Source organism: Dreissena polymorpha, chromosome 4 (genome assembly GCF_020536995.1).
Source record: "Dreissena polymorpha isolate Duluth1 chromosome 4, UMN_Dpol_1.0, whole genome shotgun sequence".
Taxonomy (NCBI): Eukaryota; Metazoa; Mollusca; class Bivalvia; order Myida; family Dreissenidae; genus Dreissena; species Dreissena polymorpha.
The window spans coordinates 78,708,353-78,724,783 of record NC_068358.1 but is presented as its reverse complement, the minus strand read 5'-3'; the positions used below and the strand labels follow the sequence as shown (position 1 = coordinate 78,724,783).

At 42.9% G+C, this 16,431-nt stretch overlaps 1 protein-coding gene across 1 annotated transcript; it reads left to right on the top strand.

Moving 5' to 3' along the window:
* The first annotated feature begins 13,125 nt into the window (after positions 1 to 13,125).
* On the top strand, positions 13,126 to 16,192 carry LOC127877868 (uncharacterized). Its single transcript, XM_052424169.1, has 4 exons — positions 13,126 to 13,268; positions 13,693 to 14,041; positions 14,473 to 14,612; positions 14,991 to 16,192. Exons 1-4 carry the CDS (start codon positions 13,238 to 13,240, stop codon positions 15,269 to 15,271), a joined length of 801 nt encoding a protein of 266 aa, XP_052280129.1. The 5' UTR covers positions 13,126 to 13,237; the 3' UTR covers positions 15,272 to 16,192.
* The last annotated feature ends 239 nt before the right edge of the window (positions 16,193 to 16,431 follow it).

Sequence of the window (16,431 nt, the reverse complement as noted above, 5' to 3'; positions counted from 1 at the left end):
TGGACCAGTAGTTTAGGAGAAGAAGATGTTTTAAGAAAAAGTTAACGCACGCACGGACGCACGCACGCACGCACGCACACACGACGGACACAGGACAACGACATAAGCCCCGCTGGCCTTTGGCCAGTGGAGCTAAAAACGGAATGCGTCGTCCCTGATTAGCCTGTGCGGACTGCACATGCTAGTCTGGAACGACACTTTACGCTCATGCATTAAAGCCCTTTTTCACAGAGCATATAACCTTGCCTAATAACTATGTGTTCACGATTGTAAAAAAATATATTTGCAACTTCCTGTATACAATCAGTGTGTAAGATGAAAATGTGTTATTGTATATGCAGCTTAGACATTAGAAGTAGATAACTGGAAAGACATCTAATCAACAAAATAAGACACATTATCCAAATATGGATCTGACGCCGTATTCGTCAGCTCATCTTTTAATAATCCCTCACATTCAGGCAGTCTGGTCAGAAGCCACCATGTCCGCTATCAAGTCAATCCAGGTTTTGTAATATTATAAGCGTACTGGGTATCCCCTGACCAGACTACGCCTACGACCTTGTTTTACACGCCGCGGCTCATATAGTTCTTTAGAGATTTTGAAAAGTTGAGAATATGTTTGGAAACGGCCTATTCTTTGTCTGTTTTCCTAATAAGGTTATTTATATATTATGCCATTGCCGATGTTTTCAATAAACCTCTATAAATGTTATATCAATTTAATACTTATACTGATAACTAAATCTAAATACAAGTGTTTATTCTTTTTGACAATCTATGCTTTTTGACTTGCATAGATCGTCATTCGTAAGGATTTTGGTATTGAATCATGGCATTTTTTCACGTTCCTACAATCTTCAATATTGTCGATTTATCCGCTAATATGGTCACTTTTTTTTTCTTCATTCAGGCTTATAGTTGCTTGGTGTTGCTGTTGTTGTTCTTTTAAAATGTAAACTTAGAAATTATAATTGTTAGTTTTTTCTGACAATGCATATTTATATTGTATACTTTCCATACGACTGGCCTTGAGTAGTTGTATGTAAAGGTTGTTTTTGCCGGATCAAAAATCCTGTTTACTTGAAGTTCCGTTTGACCACGTATGCGCCAAGTTCGACCGTCCGTCCGGGCGCCGTCGTTTCCGGTGAAAGTGTCGCAAAGGGTTCGTTTCAAGGCCCGTATTGGCTCGGTTACCCTATAGTGGGAGCTTATAACGAAAGAGTGTGTCCGAGTTTGTGTCAGAGAGCGACGAAAATTGGCACACTGGTGTGTCCCTGTGTGCCACGCATCAGCCAAGTTTGACCATCTGTTCGGGCGCCGTCGCTTTGGTTGAAAGTGTCGCCGAACGTTCGCAATACTGCCCGCATTAGCTCCGTTACCCTATAATGGGAGCCTTATAACACACGCTTATGTCCGAGTATGTATCCGAGAGCGACGAAACTTGGCACACATGTGTGTCTCGGTGCATGCGCCAAGTTCGACCGTCCGTTCAGGCGCCGTGGTTGCCGGTGGAAGTGTCGCCGAAAGTTCGCTATACTGCCTGTATAGGTTTCATTACCCTATAATGGGAGCCTTATATCCCAATTATGTGTCCGAGAGCAACAAAACTTGGCCAACTTGTGTGTCCCAGTGAGCGAGGACATAGGATAAATAGGGGCGAAAAAGAAAGAAAAAGCATTGTTTAGTGTGCTATATCGGTACAACAAATACGACCCATGCGGATGAGTATAAAAGACGAATATTAACGACAAGACAACGTGTTGTTATTGCATAACATTTTGATCAATGTTCTCGTTCGTCATACGTTTGGTATTGTGCAAGTAAAGCACGTTTATATAAATGCAAAACGTCTTGGAATTAGCGGAACAACTTTGTCTATTTTAGGCACCGCTAATATTGCTTGCAGAATAAAAACACCTCATTCGTTCTCTAAGGAAGGCAATTTAAGGGGCCTTTTCACAGATTTTAGGCATGTTTTGAAGTTTGACATTAAATGCTTTATATTGATAAATGTAAACATTAATTTTACAAAGCTCCAGTACAAATACAAGAATAAAATTAAAAATAGAAAAAAGGTAACCCTCAGTAGGGCTCGAACCACTACCCCTGGAGTCCTGGAGTTGAAAGTCTACCACTTAGACCACTCGGCTATCCTTCCGAATATAAAGTCAGATGTATTTTATACTTTATATAAGCAATCCTCGTAGTGTCACAAAATATAACGACAACAACAGAACTCTCCAAATTATTAATTCGTTTCGCGTTGCAACGCTTTATAATTTTCGGGTTTTTAAATCGTAAAAAGATGCATATAATGGCTATTTTAGAGCATGGTAAGTGTTCAGTATAACTGTTTCCTCACAAAATCATAACTTAAACGAAAATTTGCGAATCTGAAATAACTTTTTTCAATTTTTTCAATTTACCCAAACGTGAAAAGTCCCCTTTAACATGGCGAAGAAGAAATAATTACACAATTGGTTTAATAAGTTCCAGTATCTTATGTCAATTAGACCGTCCCTCTTTGGCTATGTATATTTCGCTACGTGTGCAGTGATTGAAATAAACTGTTTCGAGAGATACTGACCACCGTTAAATCGGCCCCTAAGGTATGGAATAACAGTATTGAGGTTAATGCGCATAAAATATTAATAGTAAATAAACATATAATTGACAAGATAATCTACAACTATGACATGTTATTGTGAATACACTTTGCCGTTTGAATGAAATTTCAAGAGCAACACGGTCATCCACGAGCTTGTGGGGCCTATTAAACGTTATAACAATCGGCTTTCAATCTTTAACATGACGGTGGTTATTAACATAAATACATAAGCATAAGCGTTTCATATAAATATATATTGATACACTTAGATTATTTGCATATTTGTAATGTTTATTATAATTAAACTTCAGTTCAATATTCTACAAATCGCACACACTTCTTTATAATCAGATTGCAATTTCTCTCATTATAAGAAAAATGAGGGAAACGTCCTCATTTCAATTAATCTATTTTGTAATCTATAAAGCCATCCAATAATTCAGCAGTACCTATACAAAATTCTGGTTAAATCCAAAGAATGAAGATGTATATAACATATCGTAAAATGATTACTTGTTCAGTAAAAATATAGCTTACAAGAAAAAAAGCTAATTATTTCTTAGAATATTCCATATATTACGACATTTAAATGTTTAATAAAAACAACACATGTAACCAGTTTCACGAGGTTGAGCTGTATCTGTAATCAATTACTTATGAAAAAAAGAATAGTGTTACTGGCTAACATCACACCATGGCAAGGCCGATCAGAAAATTAAATGGGTCACTATTAAAATATTCACGTTTTACAATACGTCAAACATTTAAACATTTTGTGAGGTGATATCTATAATGATTGAAATTTAAAAAAAAAACGATGTATTGCTTGTTTGTATTTCTAATCAAATAATCTATAATAAGCAACCACTTAACACACGTATATGGCAAGCGGTTCGACGCATAATCCCAATAAACTAGGTTTCTCATGAGAACCTAGCTTCTCAGACTGAGAACCTAGGTTCTCATGAGAACTATGGTTCCGAAATGAAATCTAGGGTTCTCATGAAAACCTAGGTTATCAGAGAGAACGACGCGAAAAGCTGTCGAGAACCTAGGTTATTGTGAAAACCTTGGATATCAAACGAGAACTTAAGTTCTCAGAATGAAAACCTAGGTTCTCGTGAAAACCTAGGTTCTCATGAGAACCTAAGTTCTATGTGTCTATGAGAACCTAGGTTCTCATGAAAAACCTAGTTTCTCATGAGAACCCTGGTTCTCTAGCGTAAACTAAGGTTTTCAAATGAAAACCTAGGTTCTCATGAAAACCTAGGTTCTCATGAGAGCCTAGGTTCTCATGAGAAACCTGGTTTGTTGGGATTTCATAAACCTAGTTTTTCATGAGAACCTATGTTCTCATGAAAAACCTAGTCATGAGAACCTAGGTTCTCATGAGAAACCTAGTTTCTTGGGATTATGCGTCAAACCGCTTGCCATAATTAACCTCCAGTTGTCTCCCATTTCTTGGTACACGCTTGCGGCATATGTGTAGAATGATAAGAAATAGACGTGAAGCAGTGAATGTTACTCCCCAAGAACATTGTTTGAACAATGTTCAGACAATGCTAAGTTATATTCAACGAAACTTGTAGGAAACTTCTTGAGGAATGAAATTAGTAAAGTAATCGGTCGACATTGGTCTGAACAAGTTAATAAAAAATTAAACTGTTTATGAAATACATCTATAATTGTTAATATTATTTTGAGACTAAAAATAGAAACAAATTCAGATCAATCGTTACATAATTCATTGTTACAGCATTATATGAGTTTCAGATATTCAGTTCCCTTGTTCGGGCCTGAAACGACTGTACGGTACAGTTTTCTGTGATATATTAAGCAATCATTATGGTATAAATAGAAGTTTAATCTCTATTGATAATATGTTATAATGTATCATTCAATCTTAAGATATCGGCCCACGTTGCAGATATCTGCACAAATAAAGTTCTTAACGGAGTGTTTTCATTCTGTCCAGCCCGTGTGTAATCATATGTGAACCCCATTGATCCTGCGCCCTGAATAATATGTGTCTCGTATTCCAAACTAGCAGGTTTACGCCGTCCGACGCTTAATTCTGGAAACCTGGGTTCTCATGAGAACCTAGGTTCTCAAGAGAACCTATGGTTCCCAAACGAAAACCACGGATTTAGTATTAAAGACGCGTAATTCTGTAAACCTAGGTTCTCATGAGAACCTAGGTTCTCATGAGAACTATGGTTCCCAAATGAAAACCACGGATATGCCAAGCAGTTCGACGCATAATCCCAAGAAACTAGGTTTTTCATGAGAACCTAGGTTCTCATTTTGAGAACCTAGGTTCTCATAAAAACCTAGGTTTTCAAATGTAGAGGCGGACATCATTCGATGGGAGGAGTTCCCGGGGATATGGAGCGATTTCCTTCCCCAGTTTGCAAAGCCTTTGTTCCCCAAGCGTATGTTGTTTCAGCCAGATCCTGTGGTGGTGACAGGCATGCCGATACCGTCTGATGTCGCATCAAGCGTCCCCGCCCCGCCCCAGTCGTAAGGTTTGCCCCAGATGAGGGTTGGAAGGGCAATCAAGCGACCTAGGCAAAGTAGCCTTTGTCGCTCGGTTACTTCAGAGGCCTCCTCCATGGCCCCTTCAGCGCATAGCCCCTGGCGCGCGGCAGATTACAACGTGCCAGCAAAATTTAGAGAGACGTCCGCAGAATATTTGGGACACTTTCGGGCCCCAAGAAGCCCTCCTGCTCCTATAATGCGTCCTTTTCCAACCGATTTCGCCATGCCTAACAACCAACCTGTTGTAAGTGGCTTCTCAATGCGAAACAACTCACCCGTTGTGAGTAGTGTTCCCGTGCAAAGCACCCTACCGGTGGTAGGTAATCTCACAGTAGCCAGCAATTTACCTATAGTAGGTAATAACCTTGCACCCAACAATCCATCCGTTGCAGGTAACCTTACCCTACCCAGCTGTGTCCCCGTTGAGACAAGCCCACCAGTCCCAATAAACCACCCGACCCAGCGGGATCGGGATGTTTTGACCAAGCTGCCAAAGAGCCTGCTATTTGATGGGTGCAGCCATTGGTTGTTGTTTAAGAGAAGATTTGAGCGTTACGCCAGAATGCAAGATTGGTCTGACGAAGAATGCGGTGATTGTCTTGGTTGGTGTTTAACTGGTAAGGCGGTTGACTTTTATGCATTACTGACCGAAGGAAGGGAGACGTTACCTCACGCCGAGCTTATGCAGCGGCTTAAGGAGCGCTTTGGTGCCAGGGAGCTCCCAGCCACCGCGCAGGGTCGTTTCCAGGATGTCCAACAAGAAGTAGGCGAGTCCCTGGACGATTGGTCCGATCGGGTGCTGACGCTGGCAACAACGGCATTTCGTGATCTGCCCTATGCGTACGCCACAGAGCAGGCAGTGACGAAGTTTTGTCACGGTTTGCTTGACAAGGAGGCCGGCAATTATGTAAGCCTGCAGTTACCCACATCGATGGGAGATGCGATGAACATGATGAAGATATAAAGCCATGTTCAGTTGGCTTGCGCCGCGGCTCCGAGGGATAGCCAAGAGGGTGAGCGAGAAGAGTCGAGGTGTGTTCACAAGGTGAGAAGAGCACATTCTCCAGGTACGGTAAGTGGGTCGGCGGTCGACAAATTGACCCAGGTGGTCGATCGAATACTAGGTTCTGTGGAGCGATTGTCGAACTCTTGTGGTGGCCAGGACGATGATTCCCGCGTCAGACAACTGGTTCAGGTGTTCCGTTCCGATGGAGGCGAGAGATTGTATGGCGAGTATGCGACCGAAGGTTCCAATGAAGATGGCGCCCAGAACCGGGGGTTCAATAAGGAACGCCAGGTTAGGTGTCCCGAGGGTACGGGTGGCGGCGGTCCACGTAGGAATCGGCACCAACATGCCTACGAAAGAAAACCGGCCAAAATGCTTACCATGGGAGCGCTGTGAACCGGCAAAACAACGGGTACCGTAGTGGATACCTAAAATCAAATGTCCGCCCCGAGGGATCGAAGCGAGGCAGGTATGGTTCAAATTGGGGCGAGTATCCCGTAGTGGCGAGGCGGGACATATCGTGTTTGTTTGGTGATTTGGAGCATTTTCGGTGTGGTTGTCGTGTGGGCGACGGGTCCGTAGCAAACAATGAGTCGATACCGCTGTCAGTTACCGAGGCGGCTGAGCAGCAGAGTGTACCGGAAGTAGGTCGCGTCAACCAGTTGGGTTCAGCTGCGCAGTTTTGTTTGAAGGTTCAGGTTGGTGACGTAATGGTTAATGCAGTGATTGATTCGGCAGCGGAGGTCAGCCTCATCTCAGATCGGGTCTCTAAGGCCATGAAGCAGCCACCTCCCAAGCAGCGTGATGTCAAGCTGTTGATGACAGGAAGGGACGCCTCCATGCAGGGTTTTGTCGTGGGCCCAGTTGAGTTAAAGATTGGTAACTGCTGGTATCAGGAGCATATGTATGTAGCTCCAACAGATGTCGATATGCTACTTGGTTTCGACATTTTGATGAATCCGGGCAGGGCCATCATCAATATGGCAGAGGCCACTATTATTTTTAATGGGCAGGTTTTGAGCCTCGAGGGGGGAAGCCTACAGCATACCGACCACGTGCGTGACGCAGTTCCGTTTGCGCTGCAGACAGCTTCAGAAGTCGTCCGGGATCCACAGATGGTCACTGATGGGAGCACTGAGCGGGACCATGGGGGTTCTAGTTGCGTCGGTACGTTTCGCGTGCAGCGGGTGGCGGTCCAGTCTGGAGATAGGGCCACCCCGACCGACGGACATGCAGATCCGGCTGGCGTCACCGCGGAAGACAGCCGGGAGAAAGCGTCAGGTTGTTGTGTCACCGCGGCAGACCGTCGGAAAAGGGCTTCCGGTTATGACGTAACATCGGAAGACCGCTGGAACAGTGCGTGCGGTTACCGAGTCTCCACTAGTAACATCAAGCTGCCGACCGTGCAAGAAGTTGTCCGTCACATTGGGGTGTGCACCGACATGAGCACTGTAAGGGGCAACGGTGAGACTGGTGGCGTCGGCGATGGTGAAGACGTGTTAACCGCAGGCGTCAATGATGCGGTTCCGTTGCAGCTACCTACAGTTCGCGAAGTTGTCCGTTACATTGGGGTGTGCACCGACATGAGCACGGTTAGGGGCGGAAGACAGCAGGGAGAAAGCGTCAGGTTGTGGTGTCACCGCGGCAGACCGTCGGAAAAGGGCTTCCGGTTATAGCGTAACATCGGAAGACCGCTGGAACAGTGCGTGCGGTTACCGAGTCTCCACTAGTAACATCAAGCTGCCGACCGTGCAAGAAGTTGTCCGTCACATTGGGGTGTGCACCGACATGAGCACTGTAAGGGGCAACGGTGAGACTGGTGGCGTCGGCGATGGTGAAGGCGTCGATAATGCTGGTCCGTTGGCGCTACCAACAGTTCGCGAAGTTGTCCGTCACATTGGGGTGTGTACCGACATAAGCACTGAAGGAGGCAACGGTGAGACTGGCGGCGTCGGCGGCAGAGAAGACGAGTTCACCGAAGGCATCAATGATGCGGTTCCGTTGGCGCTACCATCAGTTCGCGAAGTTGTCCGTCACATTGGGGTGTGTACCGACATAAGCACTGAAGAAGGAAACGGTGAGACTGGCGGTGTCGGTGACCGTGAAGCTACAGCGGAGGGAAAGAACAGTTGCAAGCCGTATCCTGACCCACAGGAGTTGTCCAGTTTTCAGAGCACATCAGAAGAGTCGTCTAGCTACGAGAACTCCGTCGGCATAGTCCTAACGGGGTTGCTCAAGAGACCTGATGGCATAGTCCCACAGGAGTTGTCCAGTTTTCAGAGCACAGCAGAAGAGTCGTCTAGCTACGGGAACTCCGTCGGCATAGTCCTAACGGGGTTGCCCAAGAGACCTGTCGGCATAGTCCCACAGGAGTTGTCCAGTTTTCGGAGCACATCAGAAGAGTCGTCTAGCTACGGGAACTCCGTCGGCATAGTCCTAACGGGGTTGCCCAAGAGACCTGTCGGCATAGTCCCACAGAAGTTGTCCAGTTTTGAGAGCACAGCAGAAGAGTCGTCTACCTATGGGAACTCCGTCGGCATATAGTCCTAACGGGGTTACCCAAGAGACCTGTCGGCATAGACCCACAGGGACCTTCCAGATTTGTAGAGTCGTCCAGCCCCGGGAATCCTGTTGGCATAGTCCAGCAGGGATTGCCCAATTTTTTCACTGGCATAGTCCATTAGGGATCTTCCAGATTTGTATCATCCAGCTATTGGAATCCTACCGACATAGCATCAAGGCCCTGCAGGGATTGCCCAGTTATGGAAGTGAAACACCGTGAGTCGTCCGGTTACCGGTATCACACCGGTGACCGCCAGCAGCAGTTTTTTAGCTAAGGGAACAGCCGGGAGGTGTCCAGTCGCCGGTTTCCCTCTGGTAACACCCAGAGGAATCAGTTTAGTCATGGCGACTCCTCGGTAAACCGCCAGAGTGGTGCGTGTGGTTGCGGAGTCGCCGCGTGTGTACGCCGGAAGATCTCGGAGGATGGATCTCGGGGACCTTTCAGGCGTGGCTCTGAAGGGTGGCGACCCTAAAGTTCTCGCCGTTGGGAGCGGTCCCAGCGGTGGAAATTAGGTGAGTGTCTGAGCGAGCGTGGGGGCCTGAGGTAATTATCTAGTTAAAGGGTGGGGTGGGTACCTTTAATAGTTCTCTGTTTTTCTTGTTTTATTTTAGTTGTGTTTCGCTCCATTTAGTGTCAGTGAAGTGTTAACTTGTTATGTGTCAAACAATTCTATTGATATAATCGATGTGTTTGATTAATCAGGCACGTGTCCACTTATTCGATTAGTCCCTTATTGGCCTCGCCCACCAGTTCATTGTTTGGTTATTATTTCGTAACTTTGAATATACATTATTAGATTGGTTACTCTTGGTCTCCGTGACAACGCAGGGTTGATTTCACTGTCATGACATCCGGCAACTGATACCTTTTTTCATTTTTCTGTTCATGTTTCCATGAGTGGGAGTGGAGATGTTTGAGCTGATATTGCCACCGGAAATAGAGAAAACATACAGATTATTGTGATTTTGTTATTAAATAGACATATTAGCATTTATATTAATTATTATTATTATTTCGCACTTGTACTGACGGTATGTTTTCACGCGAGTGTAATACGCCTTATGTCGTAATGGGTACACGTCGCCTCGCTGATTACTGGGGGGTAGTTGGCGGCAAGGCGAGGCATTTAGAATACTCTTATCAGATCCAGCTGTGAGCTCTTTCAGCTAACTTTTATTTATAGTTCTCTGAATAACCACTCATGGACATGTCATCATTGTATATTATGCCATTAGAAGATGTAAATTGTTGCATGCCAGGAACTGTGGGGAACTATTGCATGTCAGGAACCGTGGGAAACGGTTGCATGTCACCCAATGTGGTGGTTATTATTATTTAGATAAGTTTTTTAGTGAAATTTTAATGTAACTGTTCACAGCTGAAGGCTGCCCATGGCTAAAGCTTTGTGGATTTACTGGCTGGGCGAGCCCATTAATCTTCGGGCTGTTTAAGGGTCCTTGGGCCGGTTGTATCTTTCAGTTCTCGGCATGAGACTGTGAACGGCAATATAAAGCAATACTTAAATGTTAGCATTCTATTTTCATTTTATTTGAGACCAGGGATCACTGACATTTTATGGAGGGTATAAAGCCTTAATTGGGGTATGCATGCCTATTAAAATATTCTTGGTGGTCGTACCAAAACCGGCCAATGGGTTAAATTAGTTGTGGTCTATCTAGGGATTAGGCCCCCATTCTGCGCACGTTGTGGCGTGCCTGTAGTTTTTAAACAATTAGGTTGTCCCGACTTTGGGGAGTCCGGGCACGGTCATAGATCCGCTAGGTTGCTGCGTCTAGGCGTACATCGCATGGCGAAGGCGCCCTCCTTGCTTACGAAAGGGGCATTGGGTCCGAGAGATAGTCAATATACTTCCTTGGGGTGCATGGGACGGCTTGGGCGCAGTGGCTTTAGAGTACGTTTCATGGCGAAGGCGCCCTCCTTGCTTACGAAAGGGGCATTGGGGTCCGAGAGGTAGTCAATATACTTCCTCGGGTGCGACGGGACGTCTGTGGCGGACTGACTATGACATTCGGTGGGACGATTCCTTTGTGGGTAGGGGGGTCGTCCCAAAAAGAGAACAGTGAGGGGAGTGTAGTGCCAGTGACATCTAGTGACACGCCCCCATGCAGAGTTGGTACCCGGCTTGCGATGTTCATGTGACGGGACCATGCTGCATGATGTGGAGCCAATCGGATGGACGCAGATGCCTGCTGGGATGCCATGCTCTCTTGCTACTCAGTCCGCGGACGTGAACGGATGTGTTCCCTGAGGTAGGTATTGCCAGGAGGATAGATGCCCTTCATGTAAGTATTTCCAGGTGGATAAGTGTATTAGCCTGTGACGGAAGGTATTAGACCGTGCATCAGCCTGTGACTTAGTGTGTTGCCCTGGAGGATTAGCCTGTGCGTGGGGTAGGTATTCCCAGGAGGATCGGTGGTGTGCAGCCGACGACAATTGCGGACGAGCGTTTCCCTCGAAGAGTGTACTGCCGAGGACGACCGTGCCATCCTAAAAAGTTTCCAGTCGATGCCTATGTGAGTAGTCTAGTTTAGTATCATTCCTAGTAGGTTTAGTAGTTGCTGTAATTGCAGGCAAACCCCACGGAAGAGCTAACCGACAGAAAAACCACATCATTTTAGCCAGATCTTTAATTTCAACAGCCTCGAAGTCTGGTTTTTCCATTATAGGTACATGGACATCAGCTACGCAAAGAGTGTTACCTTTTTGATCTAATTCTGACGATTGTAAATTCCGTCCAGCCTTCGTTATTGACGGCCTCTCCAATTCAGTGAAGGTTTTCGGCTTCTTAACAGTGCCTTCCAAATCAGGAGCCGACAACATCCTCTTGCGTGTCGACTTACTTGCTGGGGTTCTTACTACTACTTGTGGCTGCGAAAGAAGAACCGAGCTAGCATAGTCCTCTCCTACCATGCAGAATATCAATACTGTCCACAACTGATTCCACAACACTTATCCGGGGGAGTTTACCCTGACCATTACAATTTCCACCCTGGTCAGGCATGGCTGTTCCTCAGGTATAACTGCACTATAATGTTCAAAACCAATCCACGTCAGTGATTTATCAACATAAACGTTAATATAATTATTTAAAAAACCGTTAAAAGTTTTCATAAAAGTAATTTAATCTACAAGGACACCAGTTTCTCACGTCAATCTAGAGTAAAGTATATTCACCGTCCTCTCCCGGTGCAGGTACAGGTGCGGGTAGTCCGCTCGAGTCACTGTCCTCTACTACACCGTCTAATAGGAGAAAAACGCTCAAAAACCACCTTTTAGCAATTTCTCCCTCACAAAACCTCGTCAAAACGTCCTTCTAACACGTATAGTCCTTTCTACATCTAAGAAGAACGAAGAAGCGTTCTTTAACTTTGAAAACTACCACTTTCCATTGTTTGAGCGTTGAAGTACAATTGACTTTGTTGATGGTAAATGTTGCAAACGTGGAATATATCGTGTATGGTACTGCATTACAAGATAACTAGAGGAAAACTTGACTTTCTTGCACAAATTACTAACGACGCGAGATAACTCTTGCAGAAGTACGATAGCTTTCCATCTTGTAAACTACTCTTGACGAAACATCGATTACAGAGTTCGAGCAGGTTTTGCTTGAGGTATATTCCGCAAAGAGATCAGTTCGTTAAAAGAGTGTTTAAAATTAATAAAGGTGAAACATTTTAAACGTAACTCGCGATACTCATGACATATCCTAATAAAGTGATCAAACACTTACATGAGTTTAAAGTTTTAGCACAAGTAACCGTTATATTAAAACAAGAATTTTGCACAGATCACGATGCAAGTTTGCGAAATTAACATCGCAATCTCACATCGGACTGTTGCGTCCTCGCATATTGTTTCCGCGTTCCCGTTCTTGTATATCTAAAGGTTGAACGTGCGCGATCACGAGGCAAGATTCTTGACCAGACTGTGCGGATGCGCGGATGGAATCTATGACATTAGACCCATTTTCGCATTACGCGGGTCATTAAATGCACGTATTTCATAACTGGAATGTATGGACACATAAAAACAAGCACTATAGTGTCTGTATTGAACCTATGCTTGATACATTTAACCAGAATACATTAAACATTGCAAAAACATAAACGCCAATTATGCTGAGGTATTATATCCCCGGTTTTATAAGAATATTTTTTAATTAACAAATTTCACTAAAGGACAACGGTAGCTCGAAAGCTATAGAAAATATCGTTCCGTGACTGTATAAACATAAATTTAAATACGTTTTTATTTGCATAACTAAAGTAGTTTGTAGTTGAACAAGAAATACATTGTTATTGAACGGCATTTACACCATCGCAAATATCAATACATAATTTAAAAGTATTGCGTTTGAGCAATTTTCAATCGACTGATCCTGGACATATGCCAGATCGATTTTGGTTTGATTTATAATTCAGACCAATATTCAGGTGTTCATCCAGCAGTTATTGCGTCGTTTTCGCTTCAATGAACAAGCTTCCGGCGACTTAAAATGGCAAGCCTTTTAGGAATTGCAGTTTTAGGTGAGTTTCGTTATATTCGAGTTATTATTTTTACAAACTACATTTATTTAACATAAATGACAGAAAAATAATTTGGACACTGTTGTTGTATTTAAACGATCAGTATACAGAATCATTTTAGTATCCGTAAGTTATTTAATAATTAATTGTTAAGGACGTTTCCCATAGTACATATAGTACTAAATACAGTCGTTTTAATAAGCCTTGTCTTTCGGTATGAATAAGTGATTGTCTTATACCTACATTTTCTGCCCGTATAAAACATGTACATAGATTGCTTTTGTTGTTGTTGTTTTTTCGATAATATAACAACACATTAGATATTAAATTGTCGTGCCATTGTGGTTATCTCGAGAAAGTCATATGACTCGTCATTCATAAGCGAATTCAGAGAAAGAATTATATTTTTCAAACATCTTTACAGTCGCTCTGTTTTCGACCGGAAGTCTTGATTCGTTAGATCTTGACAGTGACGGTCATGAAGCGACCTTTAGCGACCTCCTAAACAGCATGCTTCAATCTGATTGGCGCTCGCAGTTCCCGCAATTCCCGCGCCCACCTGACACAGAATGGAACCATTTCCCTCATAATAATGGGTATCAGCCTTCTGGAAATAAAGGCGGAAGTAGCGCTCCGGGGGCGCACCGCGTCCTCTGCGCCAGCATGCCTTGGACGAAAGGGGTGTTTATACTTCCCGGACTCGTTTGTGAGATGAATTGCTGTCAGCGGGGGGAACATGTCGAATGCTGTGAGGAAAAGGACGAGAAGCATAGGTTCGCACAATTGTATGGAATGTTATAAAATAAAAAATCGTGTTGGTGAGATTAATCGTTTTATATCATTCACTGTTTATGAATACTTTTATAAAAATAAATAACATAATTAAATGTGTTTATTTTCTGTGTTGGAGATACCAACAACAGTTTAAATAGTATCATTCAAACAAGCGGTTTGAACATATTCAAAAGTCTGTCCTTCCAGCGATGATATACAGTAACATGTTATTACGCTGAACAACGAAAAGTGTCGTACCTGATAAGCGTGTGCGAACTGCGTATGCTAATCTGGGACGACACTTTAATCACATGCCTTAAGGCTTATACATTGAGATAGGCACACTTAGCTGTATACATTAAATGAGTCAAAGCAATGTCAACTTAAAACTGAAGACCAAATCCTAAACTCTTTTTAATTACACTTTTAGCGGTTTCAGCAAGTTGTCCATTGTACTGTTGTCCGTGTTTGGCGGGCTGCTGTTTGTAGCGGTCGTCTGCGCAGCGTTTGCCTGTTACAAGTACAAGATGTCTCAGAAGAGGAAGACCCGCCCCACACCGAACACACCCAGTAAGTACGCGGCTTCTCTTGAGAACTATGCATGTATGTTAATAATAGATGTTTGATTATATGATAATTCATCGTAACATTTACGTACATCCGGAAATAATTCCCGGCGAGGCTCGTGGAGCTATGTAAAACGTTTACGAAAAACCCATGAACTATGTGTGTGTTCATACTGTTTAGTTTAACTAATCATTAGATATGTTTAATAAATTATTTGACAGTATATTTATATATGCCATTGCATTATTTCACCTTATACGTTACGCGGTAAAATGCAATTTAGAATAACATGCACTGACATACTGTACATATCAGTTTACGATCATGTGTATACTACTGATTTTTAATAGCTCAATTGAGTTATAAAAGCATATTTTTCAGTATCGATCCTGTCGACGAATGTTAGCGCAATATCGTATGGACCCAACTTTAACCACCTTCCCCGAAAAACGCAGAGGCATGTCAAATACGAGGTACCGGAACAAGAGGCGGTGCCAGAAGTGGAGGCCCCACCGACCTACTCCCAGCTCATGCGCGATGTGGCCTCCCCGCCACCACCCTACTCGGCGCAAGGCCACCCTGACCACGTCATGGACGCACCACTCGGAACCCTTGAGATTAATTCAGCGCCGATGAATACGCGGTTTACCGGAAGTAGTTAAAGTACACGGTGCGCATGTGCCTCACGTGGGGTGATATTACAGACATTAATGGAGCGTTTTGTACTTTTTAATGAAATGATGTACATACAATATTTATACACACACATTATTTAATTATTTATAAACACATAATATTTTATAAGTATCCAGAAACAATATTTGCGATATGTTTGGTGAAACGCTATACAGGTCCCGGTTGTATATCATTTAGACAATAGCCTACGTGTATTTTATTTAAAAAAAATAATAACTATAATTCTTATTTGCATGATATTTACAATTTGATAGTATCTTTACACATTTTTTTTTTCGAAAGTCTTCTCTTTTGATTTCCAGCTCAAATTACAGAATCTGCGATAAAGTCGCTGACGATTTTCGCAAACTTTTTTATCCTGCATTGCACACAAACGAATATAAGATATGCCATAATAAATCTATAAAAAAGCGATATATCTTTATATAATTATGAGAGTGAAAAAGTATCTATGTTAATCGTAAGGTTTTTAAAAGTTCATACAGAATTCGATAAAGCTATCATACAGTTTGTACGCATACTGCTTGAATTTACTATGTGTTTTTTTCTTATTTAAATGCTCACATGTATTGAATGGTTTCGTATTTAACGTTAACCCTGATATGTAAAATCAAAATATGTTGTCGTAATGACTTTGTCTGTGAATATTATACCAGTTGTTTTTACGTTCACTTTGATATGTAAAATCTATATATGTTGTCAGAATGACTTTGTCAGTGAATATTATATCAGTTGTTTTCTTTATATTATTCATGCGCGATCGTTTCAGAAAGTTGCTGGGCGACACCAAAAAATGTTTTTATCTTGTTGGTTTTTGGACTGTTTGATCATGCAAATTTATGTTGTTGCTGTTGTTTTGTTTTTTAAATAAACCACTGCTGTCAAAATCGATGTTTACATGTAACAATATACGAAACGTGCACATTTTAGGGGCTTATAAGTTAAGATGAATGAATTGCGGATCATTATATCAATTAAAAAAAATAAACGGATTCATAGACCGCGTACGATTCAAAAACACCAAATCGTGATCAGAAAGTTCTACCCGACTAAGAAAAAACGGCACGCGCGATTCTCACGTCAATTGTCTTTATTTTCGCTGATATCAAATGTTCGACCGAACTGA

Coding starts and splice junctions, on each gene's coding strand:
- LOC127877868 (XM_052424169.1), top strand. CDS start 13,238: ATGGCAAGCCTTTTAGGAATTGCAGTTTTAG. Junction 14,042..14,472: donor GAAAAGGACGAGAAGCATAG/GTTCGCACAATT, acceptor TTACACTTTTAG/CGGTTTCAGCAAGTTGTCCA. Junction 14,613..14,990: donor CCCCACACCGAACACACCCA/GTAAGTACGCGG, acceptor CATATTTTTCAG/TATCGATCCTGTCGACGAAT.